Source organism: Poecilia mexicana, unplaced genomic scaffold (genome assembly GCF_051168715.1).
Source record: "Poecilia mexicana isolate PSO_F unplaced genomic scaffold, ASM5116871v1 scaffold_15, whole genome shotgun sequence".
In the NCBI taxonomy this organism is placed as follows: Eukaryota; Metazoa; Chordata; class Actinopteri; order Cyprinodontiformes; family Poeciliidae; genus Poecilia; species Poecilia mexicana.
Genome location: NW_028263384.1, coordinates 27,789,685 through 27,814,799, shown reverse-complemented (window position 1 = coordinate 27,814,799; position 25,115 = coordinate 27,789,685). Strand labels below are relative to the sequence as shown.

Genomic DNA, 25,115 nt, shown 5'->3' with positions numbered 1-25,115 from the left:
TCCATTGGCAGATTATTTCAGTCATAATAAGACATTTTTCCCATGTTATAAGTGAAATAATCTGCCTTTATTATCAATATTAAGGAATTATTGACTTAAACTCCTTTATCTTGCTAAAAAGTTTCCTAATTGTAATAAACTTTGTTTGAAAGGGACAATGTACAACTCAAACATAAAGGTCACCATTTGATGCGCTACACCAGATTAAACCATATGCTAATTTGCCTCTGTAATCCCTAATTTATAAATTAGTTTTTTCTTATTTCAAGTGTACTGTAGACCTAAATTATTTGGTAAACGTTTGTGTTTTTGCAGCGTAAGTAAGCTGAAACGCCTGCATCGAGTAACTAACTTTCCAGCAGTTCCTCCTTTTTGGCAAGCACATGGCAACAGTGGGAAGGAATAACTCCCATAACTGGCATTATTTCCTTCACAGGAAATTAAAAGGTTAGGTAATTTTCTGCAGCCTGGAACAGAATATGGATGTTGTGATGCTAATCCACGTTTTCAGATGGAAATAAAGCAGATTACAAGCAAAAACAAATCAAAAATGTAAATGTTTGTGTTTGCTTAGGGAGATTAAGTCCTGGTGACAAATATGAGAAGAAGTTTGCCTGTGTAACTGAAATACAGAGTCAGCGTTACTAATGAATGAGGGGTTTGTAATGCACCTGGCTGGTGAGGGGATCGGTTTTCATGGGAGACAATGGCTGCTGCCTGTTTTCCTGAGCATGTCAGGCTAGAAGTGAAAAGACCTTTGCATTGTTTCAGAGCGCACATGGAGCCCTGCATGTGTTTGCTTTCCAGGGCGTATTTGATTGATCTAAGGGGGAGGAGCTGTGCTCATCCACATAAAAATAGGTATTGAACACGTCATTGCTTTTTCCAGTAAATATGCTTCTAATCAGGGTAGTGAGATGAACCAAGGTAATCCCTGCTGAGGAAGGAATCAAAACAATTTTCTCTATAAATGTAAAGTCTGTGGTAAAGTGTAATGACAGTGAAGAAAAAGGAAAACATGAAAAAAACATAAATATTAGCTACAACAATGTCATTAATTACAGATTTACTACAGATTTGTTTTTAAACAATATTGAGTATTGATTTAGAAGACAAAAAATAGCATTATTTCAACATAAACCAGTCATTAACAGGTGTTTCTCTCAAACTTTCTGACAGAGAAGTCAAGAAATGCTTCCTCTGCAGATACCTGGAATAGTTTATTCCATGAAAACAGTGAGTCATCGCAGTCAGATGATGGCACTCATTGCACAAGACTCCACTGCTGAAGGAAATGCATGTTTGAACATGTTTAAAGCCCTGGAGGAAAAGAATATCTGTATGAACCAATTAAATACTGAGAGAATGTAGTTAGGTTATACAAGCGTGGGATAAAAATTGCACTGCACACTAACCATAAAACAATATACCAACAGTGAAGTTTGGTGGTGGAAGCATCATGCTGCTACAAGTGGTGGGAGGATGGATGGATGGATGGATGGATGGATGGATGGATGGATGGATGGATGGATGGATGGATGGATGGATGGATGGATGGATAATCTCAAAGAAAGCCAAGGAAAATCTCTTTTTTATTCAGAGAAAGGTAAATCCAGTCTCCGAGTTTCACTCTCCAGCAACTTTTTGGATGCATTCCTGCTCCAACACACCTGAACTAAAGGCTGAATTCCCTCCTTGGCTTGTTAGCAAGTTCTGCAAAGACCTGGTCATTAACCATTCATCTGACTCAGGTGTGTTGGGGCAGGGATGCATCCAAAAGTTGCAGTGGCAGAGTCTTAGCCCAGGCAGTCACACAGCTTGAATCCAGCTACAGTGAGAACAGCTGAGAATAAAAGTGGATAAAAGATTCCCAAAATCCTTAGAGATTTGAAAACATTGTTTTCAAACTGACCGATCCGATGTAATGGGTGTCTTGAAGTTTTCTTCATATATAAAATGTACATAGCTTTCATGTGACTTCACACTTCCGTGAACTTTCTAACTGACAGCCATCTTGGCAGGCAGTTGCTATGGAGTTGCTATGACAACAATGAACAAGCCACAAGCTTATAACTAAATCTTGCCTTGTTCTTACATAACTTATGAACAATATAAGTACAACTTTTACTTGATCACAATTTCTGAGTCCTCTACCCACCTCTATGTAATACTAAGATAAATATGAGTGGTATTTGCTGTAGTACTTACTGCCAAATTAGCAAAATTAGCTTAGCTAATGTAGCTTTAATCTGCTAGCTAAAATGGATAGCTTATGTGTTTGTTGCTACTCGTACTTACTTTGCCAATCACCAGACACGTGCTTTTCATGTAAACAGTTTACAAACCCATTTAAACATTGGATTGGATGCGTACATGGATTTCAGGTGAAGCTCCTTCATGTTGTAATATTCATATTCACTAGATCGCATATCGTAGTATGCGATCGGAGGCTGCTTTTCTGACTTATTTTCCTTCTCTGTCTCTTACAGCATTACAGCAGCCATTTTGTTTATGTATCTTTTTCTCGCACATTGGTCAAGAGTTTCTACATATTTTATTTTTGTTGGTCTCGAAGCCATGGGACCACTATGCATTGGCTGTGCTTGCCTACTAAGATTGCGCGTATCACTTACGGTGTTCGGACTTATGTGGACTATGAACTGAACAAACTTCCGTAAACGTGTCCAATAGTCATTCCCTGTGGCGTTCCACTTTATTTCACAACTGAATGTTTGTGCTTATGTGCAGATTAGGTTGTGCATAGCAAGAAAACAAAGTGTTTTAATACTTATTTCCTCACTCAACCTCTGACCACATAATGACAGGAGTTCAGAACAAGCAGCATTGCTTCCTGGCCAATGGAAAAACTTTATGACCTGCAGCAAACCGTACCCAGTCAGCAGTATGGCTTTTTTACAGCATGCAATAAGACCATTAGCCACACAAAGTCCAACAGTAGGATGTGGCTGGCCTACCTGTCCCTGAGAAAATAACTTGAATTCCAAAATTAAGAAAAGATTAATGGCTTTAAATCAGATAAGAGGATTTTCGTCTGCTGCAGTTCCCAGCCCCTTTCAATCATGTTATGACGAAATGGATATACAGCTGAGCATTCCTTTCTAACAAATGTGTTTCTGTTTGCTGGTCTGCCAGAAAGTCATCAAGTGTTGCTAAACCTGCACGTGTCTCTATTATTTCTGTCTGAAAAAACAGAGTCCCTGCTGTTGCTCTTTGCTTTCCCTCTTTTCACTTCTCTCTGTCTCTCTTTCTCTCTCTTTCTGTCGCTCTCTCCAACCATCCAATGCTGTCCTTCTCGCCTGCTCTCCCTTTCCCTCATTGGCTTGCCTCCAGCTTGTCTGCTGCAGTCAGAGAGGAGCAGGAGTTCAAACACTGCAGCCTTCAGCTGCTTCTAGGAAGCTTCCAGAAATCTAACGGTGATTTCATTCTCGCCGAACACTAAAGGACTCACAGGTGTCACCAGAAACTTTCTCGTTTACACAAACACTCCTTAAAGTCACAGTATGTAACTTTTATAAAAACATATTCGTAGAATATGTCGAATGAGACAGATAATCTATGGAAAAAATCGATCTCCCAGTGCTAACTAGAAACAACCAACTAGAGCCAGGAGGCGGGTCTTAGCGCTGTCAATCATGTCTGTTTCTGTATGACTGACAACGGATGATGTCTCTGCTATGATACAGCTTCACTCTGTCAACAGAGCCTGTCCTGAATGCTAAGGCTAGTTAGCATGTCCACCAGTGATGGTGGATGTTTAGCTTGTAAGTATGCTGTAAAATGTGCTAATGGTGGAGAAACAACTCACCTCACTACAAAAACACAAAATCTCACTAAGAATTTTTGGTCCAGTTTCTAGTGCAAATATCTTAGTACATTTGACATAAGACAAAACTAACTTACAAGTAACATGAATAAATGTGGTGTTACAAGTTAAATAAACTTCCAATGGAACTAGTACTTTTTCATTAATATTAAGGAATTATTGACATAAAACAAGCTACAATATCTGGCTGAAAAGTTACTTGTAAGTTAGTTTTGTCTTTTTTCAAGTGTACTAATATATTTGTACTAGAAACTAGATCATAATTACCAGATAAGATTTTGTGTTTTTGCAGTGCATTACAGAAAAAACACATTTATCTGCTGTCATCAGTTGACATGCTAACTAGCTTTAGCATTAAGGACAAGAAGCTGTATCGTAATGGATCAGTCGCACACAGGCATGATTGACAGCGCTAAGACCTGCCTCCTGGCTCTGATTGGTTGTTTCTAGTTAGCACTGGGAGAAGGCAGAGTAGCTCGATTTTTTCCAGATGATCTGTTTGTTGTTTCTCCACCATTAGCACATCTCACAAGGTTGATTGACAGCGCTTAGACCCTCCTCCTGGCTCTGATTGGTTGTTTTTTGGTTAAGAGCTGTGATTTTCTCATACATCAATAGCAGCACAAATTAACTGTCTGTCATGACATGGTGACAGTTTTAACCATTTTCTAAAAATAGCATTTTCTTTGTATAAAAGCTACATGCTGCAGCTTTAACTACAGCAACAGAAATAGAGGAAGGGTCGTGCTACATGTGTGCAAAATGCACAATTTAGTAAGCAACAGTAAAGAAAAGATAGATCCAGCTCTCCAGTCCTTGACCTCAGCCGGAGCGTCTGTCTCTGCAGAGGCAGGGACCTGCAGGGCCGCCGCGCTCCCCGCGCCCCTCTCGGATGATCTCATTCTGCAGGGGTCAGCAGGCTCGCCGCATGCTGTGGCCACTTCAGATCAAGGCTGCAGAGAGCAGGTGCCTCGTTAGATGTGTGCGCTTGCTCGTGGGGCCGGAGGCTGCGAGAGTGCTGCGTCTCTGCTGAAACCCCACTCATAAACAAGTCTAATTGATCTTCCTCAAGAGAGCAACAGAGCGACTCAGCGGTGACACCTGCTGACCAGACAAGGAACTGCAGGATGCTGGAGCAGACCTGAAAAGAATGGTGCTGAGGATTAAAAAATTATGGCAACTAGTAATACTTTCTCAGTTCAAACAAAATGTGTACATCACAAGCAGTTTATCATTTGCAGCTATTGTCACAAATAAGTCCTGCCGAGCATTTTAAATCGAATATTCTGATCAGACTACGTCAGCTAGTAATCTATTCTTGCTCACCTTAGCTAACCGTTAGGTAGGTTGCTCATCTTTAACAATTCAGGTTTTTCTTCGGATGAAATGTATAGTAAATCTAAATATAAACCTAGTAAAATATTGTGTCCACAAGAGTAAATGGAGTGAAAAAAATCCCCCTCATTTAATAATTTCAAAGAAATTGACTTAAAAACGTGATGCCTTAAAGACAATAACTCTTCTTCAGAAATTTAACTTTATCTCATTAGCAGATTCCTATGTTATACTTTTAAAAAAAATAGCTGTAACAGACCATTATAAGTATTTGAATGTATTTTGGCACTTAATTAATAGTATTTGTACAGACTGAAAGGTACCCATTATGTATATTTAACTTTTTTTTTTTTTTACTCTATTTTACTTTCTGGATTGCAAGTTTGTGGTTATTTTATATTATTGCATTCTGATATTCCTCACGATGTTGAAGATCTTCTATGTAATGTTATTTCTTCAAAATATAAAAAAAAAACCGTTAGCTACGTCTGGCTCGGTTTAGGTTAGCTAACCTAGCCTAACGGTTAATGCCTGCCACGATCTGTTTCGGAAGCCGATCTGTACCATCATCTAATAAGCCCATGTGCTAAAGAAATACTTCCACGGAGAGTACTTTTTATTTCTTTTCTAAGTTACTGTAAAAATATTATTGCGATTTAAAGAGAATCACGGATTGTGCTTCCGGAACAGATTGTGAAGTGGCCGTTAGCTAGGTTAGCTAGCAGAATCTGGTCTGCCTAAGGGTTATGTTAGCTAACCATAACCTTATCGTGAGTGAGAGAAGACTACATTAATCAAGCATGGCAGGTTTCAGGTCAAGTAACGTTTATTTGTAGAGCGTATTTAAGCAACAAAGCAGTTTAAAGTTGCTTTACACCATAAAAACAATACATGAAACAAGCAACATTATGTTTTGTTATGCCATCATGAAAGTCATCTAGCAAATATACCAAATATGTTGATCGATTTTCGAGTTAAAGAAAATTCTAAATAACTAGGATTTTACGATTAGATTGTGCTTTTTTTTGGCTAGAAATACCATGGATCTTCATCTCCAGTTCTTATTTATGTTAAAGTACAGTGGAGAATCTGTGATGCTATGGGGCTGTCTTATCTTCCTAAGGAATGTTATGATGAATTGTTTTTGTAATTACCAAGATGTTTTCAATATGAAAACTACCAGGAAAAGATGAAAATTGGTTTTTTATGGGTCTTTCAGCAAAAATGTCCAGGACATCAAATCCACACTGAAACAATTCATCACCTGATACAAAATCAACGTTCTTCCATGAACACCTCAAGTCTGAAACCTAGCAAAACAAAAGTGACGTCAACTGAAGGGGAGATGTACAAACTGCTGACGCCAGATAATTGATTGGCTTTTTATTACATTTTTAGTTTGAGGTTATACTACTGCAATAAAAATTAATTTAAGACTTTTTATACAGTTTTACAAGGATATCAATAATTATGAAGGTCACTACAGTGGTATGCATAATTCATGAATAAGCTAAGAATACTTTCACATTTGTGTGCAAGTTTTGCATGAAATAAATAAGCTAGTTTTCTGTTTAATAGGCCTCATAACATCTTGGATTTAAATATCTTTGAGTTCTTCAGATTTATTACTTTTATATTTAATGTGAACAAACTTATTTACGTTTGCCTTGATTATTTAAAGATTATTAATTAAGGCTGAAAGGATAAATATTTAGTGTAATCTCTTTGCTGCTCATCAGCTTCCAGGAAGAAACATTTCTCCTAGCATTAATATTGAATTAATTTCCAGCATTAATTCAACGCTGCATCAGCAGTTTGTTCTTGAAATGATTTCCACAGTTACATTTTCTTGAATGGAACATTTTTTATTAATATTTTACAATATATCTACATGTTTTTTTACTTGCGGTACAGCTTCCAGCTAACACTCTGATATGGAAAATGAACTAGGATGCAATTTAGCTACAAATAATAACTCAAGAGTTTGAAACTCAACTTTGTATGAATGGTTTCCAGAAAACGGTAGCACCTTTTTGTGGACTGGTGTATTGGAATAATGATCCCCGTAGATTAAAATCATATATCCTATGTGAATCTGACACCTGATACTCTGACAGATGCTACTGCTGGCTAGCCACTAACTGGAAGATAAAGAGCACTGCAGTGTTTTACTTTTAATCAACACTTCCTGCCAAGACATCGGCGGCTTCTGCTGGGTCAGACAAATTGAAAACTGTTGATCAGAAAATGAAAATAATTCAACTTTGCAGATTCAACTGGGTGTTCAAGTAAATATAAATAACATTCACCCCCAGCGTTATTATCTGGTACTATGTCAGGGAAAGTGCTTGTGTTGCCGTTATTAAGCTGCGGGTGTCGCTATCTTGGCCGCTGCCGGGGCGTGATGTTGTCTAAGATCCGAGGGCTGCAGTGGCTCATGTACTGCAGGGCCGGGTCGGCGTAGTTGAAGGGTGGAGGGTTGTACTGCTGCTGGATGTGGTCTGGCATCAGGTGGGGGAGGCTGCAAGACAACAGGAACCAGGAGTAAAACAAATATTTCTAAACCTTTTCCACTTTTAATGTGGCACGTATCCCGGTCAATTTAGCTAAATTACAAACAGTGAAAGATGTAAAAAAAAAAAAAAACACAAAAACTACAATAATCTAGTTTAACAAGTATAATTATATGTGGAAAATAAGGTTTTGAAGCATCTTTATATTCAATTTTAGCTTAAAAGCTGCAGTAACTTTTATAAAAAATATTTTTTGTTGAAACAATGTTATCACAGCTTGCAGCTCTCTTGTCTTCTCCCAGTGCTAACTAGAAACAACCAATCAGAGTCAAGAGGCGGGTCTTAGCGCTGTCAATCACCCCTGATTTTTTCACTGCTCATCCCCTCCTGCTATCTGCTAAGCTACAGCCAATTCACCACAACATACTCTTTCACAAATGCTAAAGCTAGTTAGCTTGACCACAGCTGATGGTGGATAAACAGTCTTCCTGTAATGGTGAGTTGTTTCTCCGCCATTAGCACATTTAGCAGCAAGTACACAAGGTTGATTGACAGTTGTTTTTTGTGCATGTCTTCAGACAGCTCAGGGAGGAGGTGGAGGAGACGGCAGTCTGATCACAGTTTTAACAAATATGGAAACAAGCACATTTTTGTAAAAGTTACATATTGCAGCTTTAAGTCTTTTTGCCACATCTTGCCTCGGGTAAATCTATTTACTCCAGTTTACAAAAGATTTCTAAGTCTCTTGTCCACTGCCCTCTTCAGGTGACCACTGGGGGGGCGCAGAAGAAAAAGTTTGGGAACCACTGGTTTAAGGTGTTGTTCTGCTTTCTAAGATTTTCTAAGATGGACTGGAAGCTACAAGCTACAGAAAAAATAACATTTTATTCAGTGCTTTGTGCATTTTTTTGTACCCTTCTTCTGACTGATACTATTGAACAGTTTCTGTGCTCAGCTGAAGGATCTAAGAGTCTAAATGGCAGGAAAATCCTAAAAGGAGCGCCATCTTTTGTTTCTGGTGATTCAGATTAACTACAACTGATGCAAATGCAGAAGAATGAAACCTGGAATTGAATCAGAATTATCTTCATACAAGCTTTACTTTAAGCTTATGCACATTGTTTTTGTTTAGTTTTGTCTTAGATTTTTATCCTGAACTGACTGTGATGAGTTGGTTGAATTGTGCAGGGAAAAATAATAATTTTAAAATCATTTATCATGGTGTAATTTCCTTTAAATCACATAAACACAGAATGTTATTCACTTTTCTGTGAGCTGCTGAGTTCAGGAATAATTTAAGGGAATAATATCTGCAATTTGGGCTAAAAAGGTTTTGTTTGTATTGTGGTCGTCTGTCTACTCCTTTGAATAATAAGTCTTATATTTCCATGTGGTTTGAATGTCCTGGTTGTGTTTATTGCTGTTTCTCATACAACAGATAATATTATTATGATGGTTTATGGAAATGTTCGGATGAGCAACAGTGACTCATGCATATTCATGCCTCGTCTAGCCTAGATACCCAGAGAGTTGAAAGATAGTGAGATCTGGGGCTAAAGCTGATTAAAAACATGGAGCTCACATCTGAATGCTTCTTATTTTCAGTTAAAACACATTATTACCACTGCTCTCTGTGTAAATATGTGCAGAATGTCCCTCTGGATAACGAGGCGCAGTCACTCTGCTGCCTAATCATCCCACGGTAAACTAAAAACAAAGACAACACAACTTGTGAAATGACTTCATACGCTGTTTGCAGAGGCATCATCAGATTCTTTGTTCTTTAGTCACGGCTTTCTCAGAAAATGTGAGTGAACCCTAGTTGTTTTTTTAAAGTAAAACAGAATTAGTGTTTCTTTATGTGGGTTTTATTTTTCTGCCTGCTCATCTAAGGTGATCCGACAACGCTGCCGCAGACAGCATTGTTGGACTCGGAGTGCGTTTGAGTGAAAGCGGAAAAAGGAGGCCAGTCATCAGGGGGATTAGGCATCTCTGCGGCCCACTAGCACCTGGTCCAGATGCCGTACATCTGCACATGTACAGCAGCACACTTTGCTGCTAAGGACACGTTACAAAACACAACGGCATCTGGAAAAAATACAAGAGGCTTTCCAGCAGAGCTTTTAAACTGAAGAAGGCAAAAATACTCATAATAATCACAACCTCTGCTTATTAACAGACAATTTGTGTCCAATTATACGTAAAAGTTCACTTATACATTAAATTTCAATTAAAACCTACGACAACTTAAGATAGGCATCCATAAACAAAATAAAATAAATTATGCTAAAATAAATGTAGATTAATTAAACTAAAGCAGTGTGAGATAACAGGCTATGCTGATGAGTAACAGCAATAATAAGAGGTTAATAAAACTAACATTAAGTTTTGTTTAAGTTAGTTTAACCAATATAAACCAAACAAACCAAATGAAAGAAAAGCTAAGCTAAGCTGAAACAGACTCTATAAGAAAACCACGAGAGGTTTGGGTAATTTAAGTACAGATAAAATAATTAAACAAAGTGCAGTTTAATTAAACTAACTGTGAAATAAATAACTCATAACCAAAAAAACCAATGAAATATTTTCTCCAGGCTACTGTCACAAATTACACTTAGCAATTTAGCTAAGCTAAACTTAAAATCAACAGAAATAATCAGGCTAATATGTAGCGGAAAGTCCAGCTAAGATAAAATAAAAAGTAGCTTTAGCTAAAAACCAGAGCTACTAGATGAAAACAGACTCAAATAAAATCAGATAAGAAACAAAGAAGTCAATATAAGCTACATCATGCTAAGCTAAAGCTAAGCTAAACATTTCAACTAAACTAAAATAGGTTAATTATACTGCTTTTGCTATTTTTATAAGTACATATAATTGTGGTTTTATTTTATTCGGCTTGGAACAAAACAGTTTCCATCCATCCATCCATCCATCCATCCAACCATCCATCCATCCATCCATCCATCCATGATCCTTTTTATGGCTCTGCTTTACCAAGCAATGCCTCTTCAAATAGTCTTGTGTGGAATAAAAGTTTCATAACTCGCACAGGGCTGTTAGTAGGAAGTGTTTAGTTTAATATAGTAATAGAGTGGGCAGTTTGTCCTCCGACTGAGAAATTAAACGGGAGGAGGCTGGAGCTGCAGCAGCAGCAGACGGGATTTACAGCCTCTAGTTTCTGGGAAGAAGAACCGTTTCCAGCCCGGCCAATTTCACTACTGTACCTTGAAATACAGTCGTGAATTTGTGTGTCTTCACGGCAGTTTATTCTCCAACGCTCTGCATGAACCTCATCTCCCCTCACCCCGAGGATCTGCTGACCCACCCAAAACCGGGTTAATATCCCAGTCGTTTGACATTCAGAGCTCCGTTACTGCCAGCTTTCCGGGCCAATCAGGCTGCAGGATGTTTGCCGGTATGCAGGTTTGGAGGCGACTCAGCTAAACGCAGACTGAACCGCCTGAAGTCTGCTCTTATTGTCTGCATAGTGAGAACAATTAGGGATTGTTTCAGATTGGGATTCCCATAAACTGGAGTCAAACTAACATTTTTTTATCTGTATGATCATTAAAATATAGACGACAATAAAACCCACTGAGAAAAAATGTCAGAATTTTAACTTTTATTTTCATAATTCTGACTTCTTTCCTAAAAATTTTGACTTTTTTCTCAGAATCCTCATTTATTTTCTCAGAATTCTAAATTTTTTTCAGAATTTTGACTTTTTTTTTTCAAGAACTCTAACTTTTAATCTCAGTAGATTAAAGTCAAAATTCAGAAATCATTTTTTCCAGTGGCCCTAATCTTCTCCTACATTAAAAGCACCTCAGCAGCCATTTTTTTCAGCCTGCTTCGAATGCTGTGTCCTAATTAAAAACTGTAAGGTCGGTTTCCTGCTAATGCTACTCACTCTCCAGTAACCGTCTTCTTGCAGCAGCAGAGGCAGAGCAGAACGGCCAGCAGCAGCAGCAGGAGCAGAGGAATGCCGATGCCCAGAACCAAACCCAGAATGAGGTCCACATTCGGTTCAGACTTCACTGATCGCTCGGCTGGTTGAGAGAGAAAAACAAAACAATGTCAAAACCACAGCTATTATTTTAATGAATGCAGAGAGAGCTCTTTCATTGGTGAAATCAGAACAGCATGGCAAAGTTAATGTAATTCAAACTCGCATTATAATCATATTTATAATTCTTACTTTGATGACTTTGCAGCTGAAAACAAAACTCTGCGAAAATGTGAAAAGCCAATAAAAGTAGACCAATGAACCTAACATGATTTAAAAGAAATTAAAGTTGACTGGTCTCCCTCTGAATTCACTAATAAAAAAAGGTTTTTAATACAGAAATGTTGACGTATAAATAATGTTACCCTAATACCTGGTCAGGGCTCCTTTTGCATGAATTACTGCATAAATTAGCTGTTTTTTTAAGCGGATAAGCTAATGCGTATTTTCCAGGCACATAGAGCCATTTTACAGCAGAATCAGGGAATTATGTCTTCTTCAGATGTTATAAAAATGCTGCATACATCAAACATAACTTAAAAGAGACTTTTCAATTCGACGCCTTGAAATTGGGTCTTTGTCTCTTTAAGAAGCTCCTACTCTTTCTCTCCTCCATTAACCTGCTTACCAGGATAATGTGAGTTGAATTACTGAAATGAACAAACTTTTTAGTGATAGTTTCACTGAGACGTCGTCGGGTTTTGCTTTTTCCAGTAAACTCACCAGTTATACAGGACTGGCCTCCGTCCACAACAGTGCCATTGCAGACACACATGTAGCCTCCGTAGGTGTTGGTGCACACAGCAGCTGAGACACACCCTGCCTCCTTGGCCTTGCACTCATCTACATCTGTTTACAGAATCAAAGTGAAGCAGCAAATCAAAATCTTATCAAGTATTTTTGGCCTATTTTCTAGTGCAAATACCTTAGTACTGCTGAAATACAACAAAACTAAGATATTTCACTGTAAACTAGACCAAAAATACCTGATAATGTTTTGTGTTTTTGCAGTGCAACTTTACGGTTAGTTTTTTTAGTGACGTGTGCAGAGATCCCAAAAATTATTCTCCAGTAAGAGTATCAGTACTTCACCATATTTCTACTCAAGTGAAAATAAAAAGTATGAGGTAAAAAGTCAACTCAAATACTGAGTAACTGATCAAATTATCATTAATTTAATATTTAAAAGGTACATAAGCAAACGGAACAAAATATAAAGTTAAGACGACATTTTGGTATTTTAAAGACCAAATTTACAAAAATGATTAAAAATAACAAAATCAGGCAAAATAATTTTTTTCTAAATGAGTTTCTTTCAGTAGAAAAACTGCTAAAACTTTAACAGAAACTGCAGGTGTGTTTGGTTAAAACACAGTTTTTCATTCAATGGGTAGAAAATCCAGAAATTTGACCAAGAGTAGAAATATTTCGTAATAAAATTATTCAAGTAAAAGTAAAATGTACAGAGCAGTAAAAGTACTCCTAAAAGTGTCAAACAAATGTAATTGAATAAATGTAAGCAGCTCCTCCAAGCTCTGCTCTATTGTTTACTATGTTTTGCTGCACAGAAGTATTTTACCATCAACTTGCACCGAGTTGATGCCGTAGTATCTGCTGACTCTGACTAGGTAGTCCCGGATGTACCAGTGGGGCGTGTCGCTGGACACGGCCAGCCGGTACTCTTCCATGCCCGGGACGGATGCAGCTTTCTGACTGATGTTGTAGAACTTGTTTGTGAAACCTTTGGCCAGGATGTCATCCAGCTGAGGAAAACACTGAACCATCACTTTGCTGTCAAGCAGAATCTATCAGTACGATGGGGGGAAGGCAGAGCCTGATCACACACCTGCTTGAGTCCGTCCGTTTTCTCGTCTGTCCAGCTCATGGTCAGATTGAACATGTTGTACCCTGAACAGATGCAAATGTAGAGAAACTTACAAACGTCTCTGTAAGACAGATAGAGCTACAGTAATGGAGGTGCTGGTAGGAGCCCAAACCTGGAGGATTCGTAGAGTTACCTGCATAAGAAACAAAACAAAAATCAAAGACGGTTCCGACTGTGAGCTATTTTCTTTGAATCAAAATAAACTACTGAATAAATATTTATTTCATTCTGGAGTTTAAAATGTTCTTGTCATATATTGACAAACAAAATTGGAATGAAAATGAGTAGTTTGAAGACAAAAATCTTATGTAGTATATCGGAGTGGTGTCCAAAGTGAGGTGCGGGGGCCATTTGTGGCCCTCAGACCTTAATTCAAGAATTGAGCAAATCTGGCCAGAAAGCGCAGCTGGCTCTTTTTTTTTTTTTTTTTTTTTTACAGTTAAATAACAATCCAAAAAAAGATTCCCATATATCAATGTTTTTAATTCATCTTAATTTTGGAGAAACTAGAACCGTAATTATTGACCTATTTTTACTCGAAGGCAAATCGCTGCAGCTTAATAATTTTGGGCCTCATGACAAAAGTTTGGACACCACAAGACCAAATTTCAAAAGTTTAAAATTTTTCTCAAAAGTCAATTCCTTATACCAGAAGCTACTAAACATCAGTCAATCATCCATATATTAAACACAAAACAGGTAATGAGCGCATATAAAGATTATAATAAAGAAAAAAACATGTATGATACGGCACTCTACTGAACCAATGTCCTTCATTAGTCCTTGATTTTCTTAAGTGATCTCTTTGGTTCCTTTAGACAGATTGTGTCATGAATTGTGAGTTTGTGTGGATGAACCAAAATGCAGAAAATACCTGAGAGCATGTTGAACGTTTTAATGAAAAAAATGAAAAAAAACCTCAGGGAACACAGGGAGCCAGAGCAGAGCAAAAACAGCTGGGAAATAACAGGATTCGACTGGATTTAACAGGAGGAACTGAGAATGAGTTGGATATGTAATGGGAAGGCTGATTACTGAACAATGAACAGATTATATTAGATCAGATTAGATTAAGACAGGGTTGCAGAGAGAGAGAGAAAGTGGCACAAGGGGCAAGGAAATGAATTTAACACTAAAGAATAACTAGATCTAAGAAATATAACTAACCTAGAGTAACAAGGAAGAGACAAGAAACAAACATGGAAACACTAAGAAGGACTGAACTGAAGTAAAACAGAAACAAGACTGATCTAATCAAAGAAAGAGACTAGATAATCAGAATAATCGAACCTGAAAAAACAACTCAGAACAACCCCAGACGAAACAGATTGTTCCATAAACAGAAGTACAACGTTCCATAGGTTCAGGTCTGATTTGTTTTATTTTAAAAATCTCTGATCCTCTCAAATGATCAATGCCGTCTATTCAGTAAATCCCTTTTTGCCGGTAATTTACCGTTAATATCAGTGTACGTACCACATCCATCTTCATATCTGCATTTGCAGTCGTAAGATTCGCGCTTGTTCACACACTCATACTTGGCATTCTTACATGGCATGAGCTTTGCACATTCATCCATGTCTGCAACACAAAGAGCAACAAAAAATTCACCTGTTACATGTAAATACTGGGAAACATTAGCATACGCTGTCAGTCTTATTGCGGTGCAACTGCAAACGTTTGAGTATTACAGGGATTTTCCGAAACAAATCAACTCAAATAGAAGAAAACACAATAAACGAGTCAGTCCGTTTCACTTTGATCAACCGAAATATAAAAAATCACCTTCAGAAGTTGATTAATTTGTGTAAAATAAGCTATGATTTAAGTTAGCTGTAAGTTAAGTTTAGTTTTATTTCAAGTGTAATAGGATATCTGAATATAAACTAAACTAATACTTTGTAAGATTTTGTGTTTTTTCAGTGTTCAGCCTCTGGAAACTATATGAGAAATTACCAAAACAGACAGTAACTGTTATTCCACTTCCAAATCAGACGACAAAGAAAGCTGAGCAGTTGTACAGCGATGGAGTAAGCAGAGTATAAATACTTGTGCAATGGGTCGACATTAAGCACCTGTGCAGTTGTGTCCGTCTCCACTGAACCCAGGTTTGCATGTGCAGGAGTAGCTGAGCTTGGTGGACAGACACTCTGCATCCTGGTGGCACGGGAAGGGGAAAGGAGGGCTGCACATGTCTGAGGAGGAACACCAGGGAACCAGGGTAAGGACAGGAACTGGGTCTCAGGTTGGGAGATCTAAAGATGATGTATCATGTACTACAGACCATACTCAAAGCATTTGTATCCCTGTTTGTCGTTGGAGACGGTGTTGTCAGGACAGTCTCCACAGCTGAACTGGTCAGGGCCGGACTTTGGGTCGCACTGCACCCCTCTGAAACACGGCTTGCCCTGACATGCGTTTGTTGCGTTTCCACAGAACGCCCCGCTGTATCCCTTTGGGCACAAGCACCCGACTACCTGAAAATTAAATAAAGATGAAAAAGAAAATGACAAATTTTAAAAACATACACTTTTTTACATCACTGGATGGTTTTTCTCAAATTAAGAAACTCTGACAATTCTAAGCTTAAATTATTGGTAGTGTCATTCTCAGTAAAGACAAAATGATTTGGTGTCCTATTGGAAAACCAATGAACACACCTAATGTTATTTGGTGTGTTTTGTCATTGCTACACTTTTAAATTCCTTCACAGAGAAAAATATCCCACGATTCTGCCATGATGTAGGTTGGCTGATGAACGACCCGAATGTAGAGAGGCAGAGGTGTATATGGAGAATGTTTTAATGAAAAAATGATTATCAGAACTTAGAAAAACTAAAGGAGAAGACAGGGAGCCAGAGCAGAGCAAAAACACCAGGGGCGGCGGAGAGTACGCAGAGGAGTGGGAAATAAATCTAAAGCTAAAGAATGAGGACAAAAGGAAGATAGTTTAACTAAAGTACAACTAAACACATGAAATAATACAAACTAGAGTCACAAATTAAGGGCTGAAATGAAGTAAAACAGAAACAAGGCTGATCTAAAGAAACACGTTATTTTTGCTTTCACTAAAGAAAAGAAAAGTGGAAGCTTACACAGGTTGAGTTTTTAGGTTTATGTCATTTTCATAAGCATTTTTTGAATATACTTTTTGCCTAATTACTTTAAACAAATAATTGAATAAATTAAAAAGGATTAAGTAAGTAAAAAAAAAAAGAAAACTCAGCAAGATTTCAAGCTCCATGTTTACTATGGCTTGTGTTTAGTGCTGCCATGGTTGCTAGGCGACAGGACAAACTGAAGGATTCCAGCAGAACTTGGACACGCCCTTCATGCCATGAAAAGGGCGGGAATCACCATGGCAACAGTAGATTTCTATCATTCTAAAGGTTAAAGGAGGGAAACTGATGAATGTTTAATATTCACTGCACCATTTTTATGATTACAATGACTTACAAGAACAAAAAAATAAGTATTTGTATTACCACAGGAGCAAATTAGCTGATGGTACAATTTTGCTTACAGAATCCTCATAATTAATTTTGTTGTTTTGCTTATTTTGGATATTTAAAATGTCTTCCAGAACCATCTTTGAGAATGTGCCATTACCTTTATGTTACTTCCAAAATGTCAAAACAACAATATTATCGCTCATTGCAATAACTTCTGGTGCAATTTATCATCCTGCAAAATTTGTGACCGTTGACTACGCAAAAACAAATCAGATTTCACAAAAAAATTGGAACTGAGCATTAAAATAGTCAACAGCTCCACTACCTCCGCTTTCAAAATTTAATTTAGACTTTTACTTTTGTCTTTTGAAGAAAAGGAAAAATAACAGCTTAAACCCAGGAATGCAGTACCTGAAACTTTCCCTGCAGGTGATTTTCAGCCACGCTGTCATACAGGCAGGTTCCTCCGTTAAGACAGTCGCAGACTCGCAGGACGGGGGTGAACAAGGAGCCTGTCTGCCCGTCGCTGACCTTGACAGTCAGCTGGGAAGGCTGAGTGCTGCGCGGTGTCCATGTCAGGTAGCCGTTCACTGGAAGGGAAGGAGAAAATCACACACATACCAATTACGCATCGCAGCTGTCACAGAAGGAAGAGGCTCTCTGTCCGTGTGACTCAGCAGCAGTGGCCTCTCCGTCCAGCTAACAAATGTCAACAGTGATGCCATCACTAACAGTGATGGATGGAGAGTGTGTGTGTGTGTGTGTGTGTGTGTGTGTGTGTGTGTGTGTGTGTGTGTGTGTGTGTGTGTGTGTGTGTGTGTGTGTGTGTGTGTGTGTGTGTGCGTGTGTGTGTGTGTGTGTGTCTCACCACTGCCAACACGAGCCTCTGGAGGCCAGGGGAATAGCAATGAGTAGGTGATGGGGTCACCGTTTGGGTCCTGAGCGACAATTTGAACGCTGACCTGAGAGTTGACCTTTGTGTGTATCACAGCGGGCTCTGTCACTACAGGCGGCATGTTGCCTGCCGGATCACAAACATGTCGCACAGCGTTAGGCTCAGGCAGAAACAGAAGCACTTCAAGTTCTGGAAATGCCAGATAAATGTACCGAAGAGGAGAGCCAGGCTCCTGAACTGAGTCTGGGCCTCCAGAGTCTGCTGGCCCAGGTCGGGGATGCCGGACACCACGCTGTCCTCAACGCACTCAACGCTGTTTTTGCAAAGTCTCATCTGCGCTTCCAGCTCAGCAGGACTGAGGCGTTGCAGCAGGGGCGCAGTGGAGTCCAAAGCCAGGGGGACGTTTTGAGACGAAGACACCAGCAGGTTCTCAGGGTTCGGGACCGCCCCTGGAAAACAGGCGAGATGTGAGCAGCAGGGGTGTCACTAGAGTTTAAAGACAAGGGGGGCTCAGCCCCAGCAAACGCAGCTGGTGAGCAACAAAAACCATTTTTAAAACTGTGTTCAGGGTAAAACAAACATCCTCTAAAATAAGCTCCTATATGTTGCTAAAAAATAACTTGCAAGTTAGTTTTGTTGTATTTCAAGTTTGCCAAGGTATTTGGACCAGAAACTAGAACAAAAATACTTGGTAAGATTTTGTGTTTTTGCAGTGTAGCTTTTTAAAGATCAGTAATCTGGGATCTGCCAGAAAACTGCAATCAGACCCTAAAATGTCTTTCTGAAGTCACTGATAAGCAGAGGTACTGCAGCTCATTAACTGTGTTGGTAAATTAATTCAGACTGGAAATTAACTTCAGATGAGTTTGGGTTGAGGTTGGACTGAGAATACTGTCAGAAAACCGAGTCCCTGTTTTACTCACAGGACATGCAAAACTGCTTCAGCCGCTCCTCCTCAGGGGGGTTGAGATCCTGGGAGGGGACGACCTTCCCGTCGGACATGAGGAAGTCATCGGACCGGTTGGCGCTCCACAGCCCCATGAGACCCACTGTGCGTCTGTAGAAGTTCTCCGGGACTTCCACCATGGCCGCCAGCTGACGGTAGCCTTCACTTCGCCAGACGACCACCCTGAGACCGCTGGCATAGACCGCTGCACAGCGATTCACCGAGAGACAGCGCACCGCAAAGCCCTGCTTGTTCTCGTACACAACACCTGGAAGGACAGGTAGAGGCACCGGATGCTCTCCTTAAGATCTGTTAATTAGATTTTAGTCATGCATATTGAAAGTGTGTGATGCATGTTACCGATTCTGACTGGAAATTCAGCATCATCCACATAAATCTGCAGTCCGCTCGCTTTGTCAGAGCATCTCCACTCAATCTGAGGATAACGGAAAAAGATTAAAGCTAGTTAAAGATACAGGTACAAGTTAGTTTTGCTTTACTAAAACTAGAACAAAAGGTAAAAAATTCTGGAATACTGTATTTCCTTTTGTAGATCTCAAGACTGACCTCATAATCTACCACACACTGCAAAAAAACAAAATCATACAACGTATTTTTGTCAAGTTTCTACTGTAAATATCTTGGCAGACTTGAAATAAGGCAAAGGTAACGTACAAGTAACTTTTCAGCAAGAAACAGGAGGTTGTTTTCAGTAAATTATTCTTTAATCTTGATGAAAACTGGCAGATTTTCTCACTTATTACATGAGAAAACATGACGAAAGTAAAGAATCTGCCAATGGAACCAGTACTTTGTCGGGTTTAAAGGTATAAATTCAGTGAAAGTTGGTGGCTGAACAAAACTGTCACATTTAATTAGTCCAAATTACGTTGGCCTGTCACATAATATCCCAATGAAACACATAAAACTTTGCCTCCAATAGGTTTGAATAATCTGATTTAATCTGAGTTAAAAGGATTATTCTCAGAGGTCAGCATGACTTTTCCAAACGGCGAGCGTTGCTGTGGTTCCGTCCTGACCTTGCCGATGCCTTGGTGGAAGGCGGCCATGCGCACCACCACTGGGACGTCAATGATCCCTCCTGCGACTGTCTGCAGCTTTTCAATCTGTCCTTGTAGGGTGAAGATATTAGAGCCGCTTGCGGATGAGAGACGTAATATCACAAACTTCCCTAGGGCCTTAAACGAGTACTCTGCCCCGTCGAAGGTGATGAAATGCAGACTGCCGTACACCAACGCTGTAGGGAAATATTGTTTTCCACTTTTAAAATAAGACTAAAAACCAGATAATTTGCTTGTTTTAGACTTTTTTCTGGGGATTCCTCACCGGTGCCCCGCGCTGCCCCCCTGGAGCCGCTGCGAATGCTGGAGACGTAACTTTGACAGCGATCCAAAGGTCTCTTTCCGAGGTAGAGGTGGCACTGGGGAGAGTCGATGCAACACCACTGAAATGGGAGGAGATCCCCATCTGCAAGGAAACATTTGGTGAAATTATGTCTCTTAAAGATGCTCAGCTTTAGCTGGATGATCAGACGAGATGTCTGGGTATTAAAGCATTGCAGATTTTAACTAAACAATAATATATTTTGTTTTTTTACAGAGCTCTCCAAATCTACAGTCAACTCTTGCAGTAAGAAACACCATAAAACTCTATGATTCAGTTTATCTCTAAGCAGCAGGGAGAAGATCAGCCTTGAGGAAAGTAAAAACAAATGTTTTGTATGGTTGATATGAAACATGTTCATTACAAATCATCCTTAGATATTGAGATTTCTGTCTGCTCAGTTCTGCTTTGAGCTGTTTTAGGGCGTATTGTCACTTTAAATCCAAATAAGCTGCTGCTGGCCACGCCCCCATACTCAGAGTTTACACTCACACATAAAAATGGCTGTAAACACATTTATACAACATCTTTGAACAGCATTAGTGGAGCCTCCTGCACGAGCAACAATAATGCAGGAAGTGGTTTCTGGATGGTATGTCAACAACAAAACACCTGTCTTTGCCAGCAGCCATTGTGCAGCGTTAAAACCAGGTGACTGACTCTACTCAGGTTGCTAAGTAATGGGGCTCGGCTCGGCTCTGCTATGGTTGCTAGGTAACGGCGCAGCGCCTGCCAATTGTGACTTAATAATCAAAAGGTTTTTGGAAAGGTTCGTTTCCCAGACACCAAAAAACATGAACTTATTCACAGAAAACAGGTGGATGTTTTTTTTTTAAGCACTTGGATTGTTTCTAGCAGTAGAAACTCAAATGGAAGTGAAATTTGCATAAAAGGTCCCAATGAATGAATGCACTAAATTAAAGATTCAATTTCCCTGTGTTTAGTTATGTTCCTGTAATGAAATATTAATTTATTTTACGGTGAAATTTACCAGTGGAACAACAAACCATCCACTCGTTATCCGCACTCCACTTTTTCACCAGAAAACCCAAACCAGCCTGAGACTCTTACCAATGTGTTTCTGCATGTTCTGTCCGTAGAAGTAGCGCTCATTGAACCCAGCCAGCAGGGCGCCTTCCGGCTCGTACACGCACCTCTTCCCGGCGCCATACTGGTTGGACAGGAGCGACCTAAAGACCTGCCCAGAGGAGCCCGTCCACCGCTGAGCCCTCAGCTTCTGGACTGTCTCACCCGGGTCAGAGAGGTCCAGCAGGAGCGCCAGGTCCTCCAGAGCCTGCATGCGGGTGCAGGGACAGGAGGACAGCCCCACCGTCCACACAGCCGGGTCCGGCTCCCCCTTCGACCACGCCTGGCATTTGATCCCAGCATCTGCATCCGACCCTACTGGTCCAGTTAAATCATAGACCAACTGGCCGAGATTCCCCAGTGTTCCCGTAACTTCATTGGGTCTGTATCTGCCTGCGCGCCCAAACAGGTTTCCTGGAGGTTCTGTGGTCTCCTTGAAGGTGGTTTTTCCGTCTGTGTAGCCGATCAGAGCATCGTGATGCTTCCTCAGCCCAGGACCCCATTTCATCTGACCGTATCGCAGGAGGGCGAAGGAACGCTCTCCATCTGTTGTCAAGATACACTGGAAGGTGTTGGTCTGCAAAGGAAAACCATTTAAACTCAACAAATGCTACAAAGGTTAGCATCTCTTTAAATTGGATCCAATACAAGAAACAACTGCGATAGAACAGGTAAGACTTCACTGCAAAGGCATACCAGAGCAGGAAAATACAGGAGTAAATTTTCACCTAAAAACCCTAAAAATCTTCTAGAAGAAACTTGAACATTTCTGAGCTCCAGAAGTCAAACATTTGCTAGAAAAAAAACTAAAACATTTTGAGATTAATGTCAGGATTTTTATTTTGGAAAAAAGTGGGAATTTTTGAGTTTGAAAGCAAGAAGCGAGTTTGTGCAAGAAAAAACTTGAGATTTCTTTCCCAAATTTTCTATTTAAGAAAATTTGGAAATTTCTGAGATTCAAAAGTTGAAAATTTGCGAGTAAAAAGTCTGAAATTTATCTGAAATTTTCTAGAAAAAAATGGGAATTTTTTAAGTTTCAAAGATGTGAGAAAGTTCAAGGTTTTCATCTTTTGAAACTCAGAAATGTCAGTGTTTTTTTTCTAGACGATTTCTGAGATTAAACATTTCTCAGTTTTTTTCAAGCAAATCCTGGACTTCTAAAGCTCAGAAATTTTATTTTTTTGAGAATTTTTTGGGCAAAACTTTACTTCTTTTTTTCTATCTACACAGACAGATGATGCTAAAAATAAGACGAATGGCAGAAACAAATCCCATTAAGACGCCACGAGGTGGCACCAGATACCAAACTGGAAAGCTGTACAGAAACCATGACTTATTCATTTTCTCCCAGCCTACACCTTAAAAATCTCACATTGCACAATAACATTAAAGTAGGACAACCAAACAACAACACTTCCTGCTCCTTCACATCTTTATGAATCAAAATACAAGCAGGTCATATAAAAAGAAACACAGTATAAATGCTCAGTATGCTAGACTGTATTTACTCTAGTGATGAGAGATGAACATTTAGTGAGGAGCTTAATACATTTTATGTTTGTAGTTATTGTTTCTGTGTCAGGGTTTTAAAGGTGACCTGACCTCTGACAGGTTGACCTTCTGGAAGGAGACGGGCATCACGTTTTCCCAGGTGATCTTCAGGATCCAGGCGGGGGAAAATGGAGGTCTCTGTTTCGAACCCTCAAACTTTGTCACTTCATCTGCTGTGCGGTTGAAAACCATCTGGGAGTAAACATCTGACACATCCAGTTCTGAATATTCCTAAAAGAACCAAACAACAACGATGCAACTATTGCAAAGATTAAGAAAGTTTGATTGATTTAAATTAAACCCAATTTAAAAAAAACATATTTTTCCGAGCGTTGGCCTTTGTTTACATCTGACCTGATAGTGCAGCTTCCCGCTGCCTTTGGTGAGGTCACCGTCATCCCAAAAGACAGCCAATAGTGGCACTTTCATGTCGTCAGGGAAACCGTCAGCAGAGGGAGACGGGAGGAGGTATTGTTCGTTCTCAGCCAACGACTGAAACTGGACCAGGCCGTTATCAGAAAACTGAGGAGCGAAAATAAAGACACAGTCAGGCTTTTTACTGAAACTAAATCACAATGAGAACAATGTTCAGCCATCAAAGTTTTTCTTTCTGTTGAGTTTATTATTCTGTGAACTGTGAGTAACCAAATACTTTGATGTAAATATTACACCTGAACACTGAAAATTACTGATCTCATAACTTTTTGTTTATTGTGCTGCTGGGAAAACCTCCTGAACTCACCAGGATGTTACTTTGGTTATATTTTCAGTCACACAGCGCCCTCTATTGGCGCTTCTGGTGAAAATGTGCATAAAGAAAATTCATCTACTGAAGTAGAATAATCTCAAACAGAAACATTTTAGAGGAAAACAACGTTTCAATTTAGTAAAATCATTCAGTGTAAAAAAAAAACACAGTAAGAATTAAAATTTGTTTGAAATATAACTGAAAAATTTCAGTAATTCATAGTTTTTAAGCCTCTGGAGATCCCAGGAACTAACGTCTTCTTTTCCCAGTGTTGATACTGACATCATATGATTTTCCATAAATACAGCCAGATCATTTCTAATAACAAGTTACACAGGCACTGCAGACGAAGGACGACCATTCAAACAACATTTTCAGCATCAAATATGTTGTTTTAAGAGTTAATGAGTCCCTGTTTTATTTTTCTTCTATTATTGCAAAAGTATAACATCTATTGTTACAAAACAAAGAGGTCTGCCATGAATACCAAATATTCAACTCGCACATCATAATTTATAATTTGTATTTTATTTTTTTGTGTGTTTTTCTTGAGAAAATACAGCAGGGTGAAGAGCCAAAATGGCACCAAGTGGACAAAATATGTAAAATATTATGAAGGATCCTAACAGTTCTGATTAGGGCAAAATCTGACTAAATGGTTCAAACTTTTATAGTAAATTTTTTTTAATGATTTTTAGATATGCTGAATTTTACCAAGTATTTTTGTCTTGTTTCTAGTGTAAATATCTTACATTTGAGTTAAGACAAAACTAACTTACAAGTAATTTTTTAGCAAGATATAATAGGAGCTTGTTTTAAGTAAATCATTCTTTAATACTGTTCAAAAGTACTAGCTACATTGGCAGGTTATATCATATATAACATGTCTTTTTATAAGTCAAATAATCCGGCAGTGAAACTAGTAAAAAGAAATTTTTTTAATCAATATTAAGGAATTATTGACTTAAAAAGCTTCTATATCTTATTGGAAATTTATTTTTGTCTTATTTGCAGTAAGAACTAGACTAAAAAAAATCCTTGGTAAGCGTTTGACCACTTTAAAACATCAGGAGACTTTAAATGGAAATCTGATACGCTCTCCCAGAAAACTGAAAACGGAGAATCGCTGAGTCCTTCAGAAGGATAACGATTTGAAACATATCCACGCCTTTATTCATGGTGATTTCAGTCCTACAAACCTATAGAAAACCTGTGAGGCGAGCTGAGGAAAAGTGAACATGATGTCAAGACTGTGCAAGAAGGAAAAGTCAGACTCACAAATACTCTGTCGTACAGCTTCCCCATGAAAGGAAACCCTGCTGGTGGGGCGATGTAGGGAGAATTTCCATCTTCAGTTTCTATTTTCACTTCTCTGTCTCCAGCCTCTACTCCGTATGGGTACAGAGAGCTCTCTGTGTGGAGAACAGGCAGTTAGTCAAGTTTGGTT

The 25,115-nt window shown here is 39.1% G+C and overlaps 1 protein-coding gene across 2 annotated transcripts in view; it reads right to left on the bottom strand.

Annotated features, from left to right (window-relative positions):
• Positions 1-5,987: 5,987 nt before the first annotated feature.
• LOC106930706 (uncharacterized) overlaps positions 5,988-25,115 on the bottom strand; it is a 28,741-nt gene continuing 9,613 nt past the window's right edge. For both annotated transcript variants that reach the window (XM_088013168.1, XM_088013169.1), the window contains 20 exons: positions 24,947-25,080; positions 23,275-23,442; positions 22,972-23,151; positions 21,355-21,946; positions 20,227-20,367; positions 19,920-20,137; positions 19,240-19,315; positions 18,857-19,147; positions 18,146-18,382; positions 17,907-18,059; positions 17,450-17,628; positions 15,871-16,063; positions 15,662-15,781; positions 15,063-15,167; positions 13,699-13,719; positions 13,548-13,609; positions 13,281-13,464; positions 12,425-12,550; positions 11,606-11,744; positions 5,988-7,700 (listed from right to left, as the gene is read on the bottom strand). In XM_088013168.1, the coding sequence (XP_087869294.1) occupies positions 7,559-7,700; positions 11,606-11,744; positions 12,425-12,550; positions 13,281-13,464; positions 13,548-13,609; positions 13,699-13,719; positions 15,063-15,167; positions 15,662-15,781; positions 15,871-16,063; positions 17,450-17,628; positions 17,907-18,059; positions 18,146-18,382; positions 18,857-19,147; positions 19,240-19,315; positions 19,920-20,137; positions 20,227-20,367; positions 21,355-21,946; positions 22,972-23,151; positions 23,275-23,442; positions 24,947-25,080 (3,461 nt within the window). In that variant the 3' untranslated portion in view covers positions 5,988-7,558. The remainder of the gene's footprint in view (positions 7,701-11,605; positions 11,745-12,424; positions 12,551-13,280; positions 13,465-13,547; positions 13,610-13,698; positions 13,720-15,062; positions 15,168-15,661; positions 15,782-15,870; positions 16,064-17,449; positions 17,629-17,906; positions 18,060-18,145; positions 18,383-18,856; positions 19,148-19,239; positions 19,316-19,919; positions 20,138-20,226; positions 20,368-21,354; positions 21,947-22,971; positions 23,152-23,274; positions 23,443-24,946; positions 25,081-25,115) is intronic.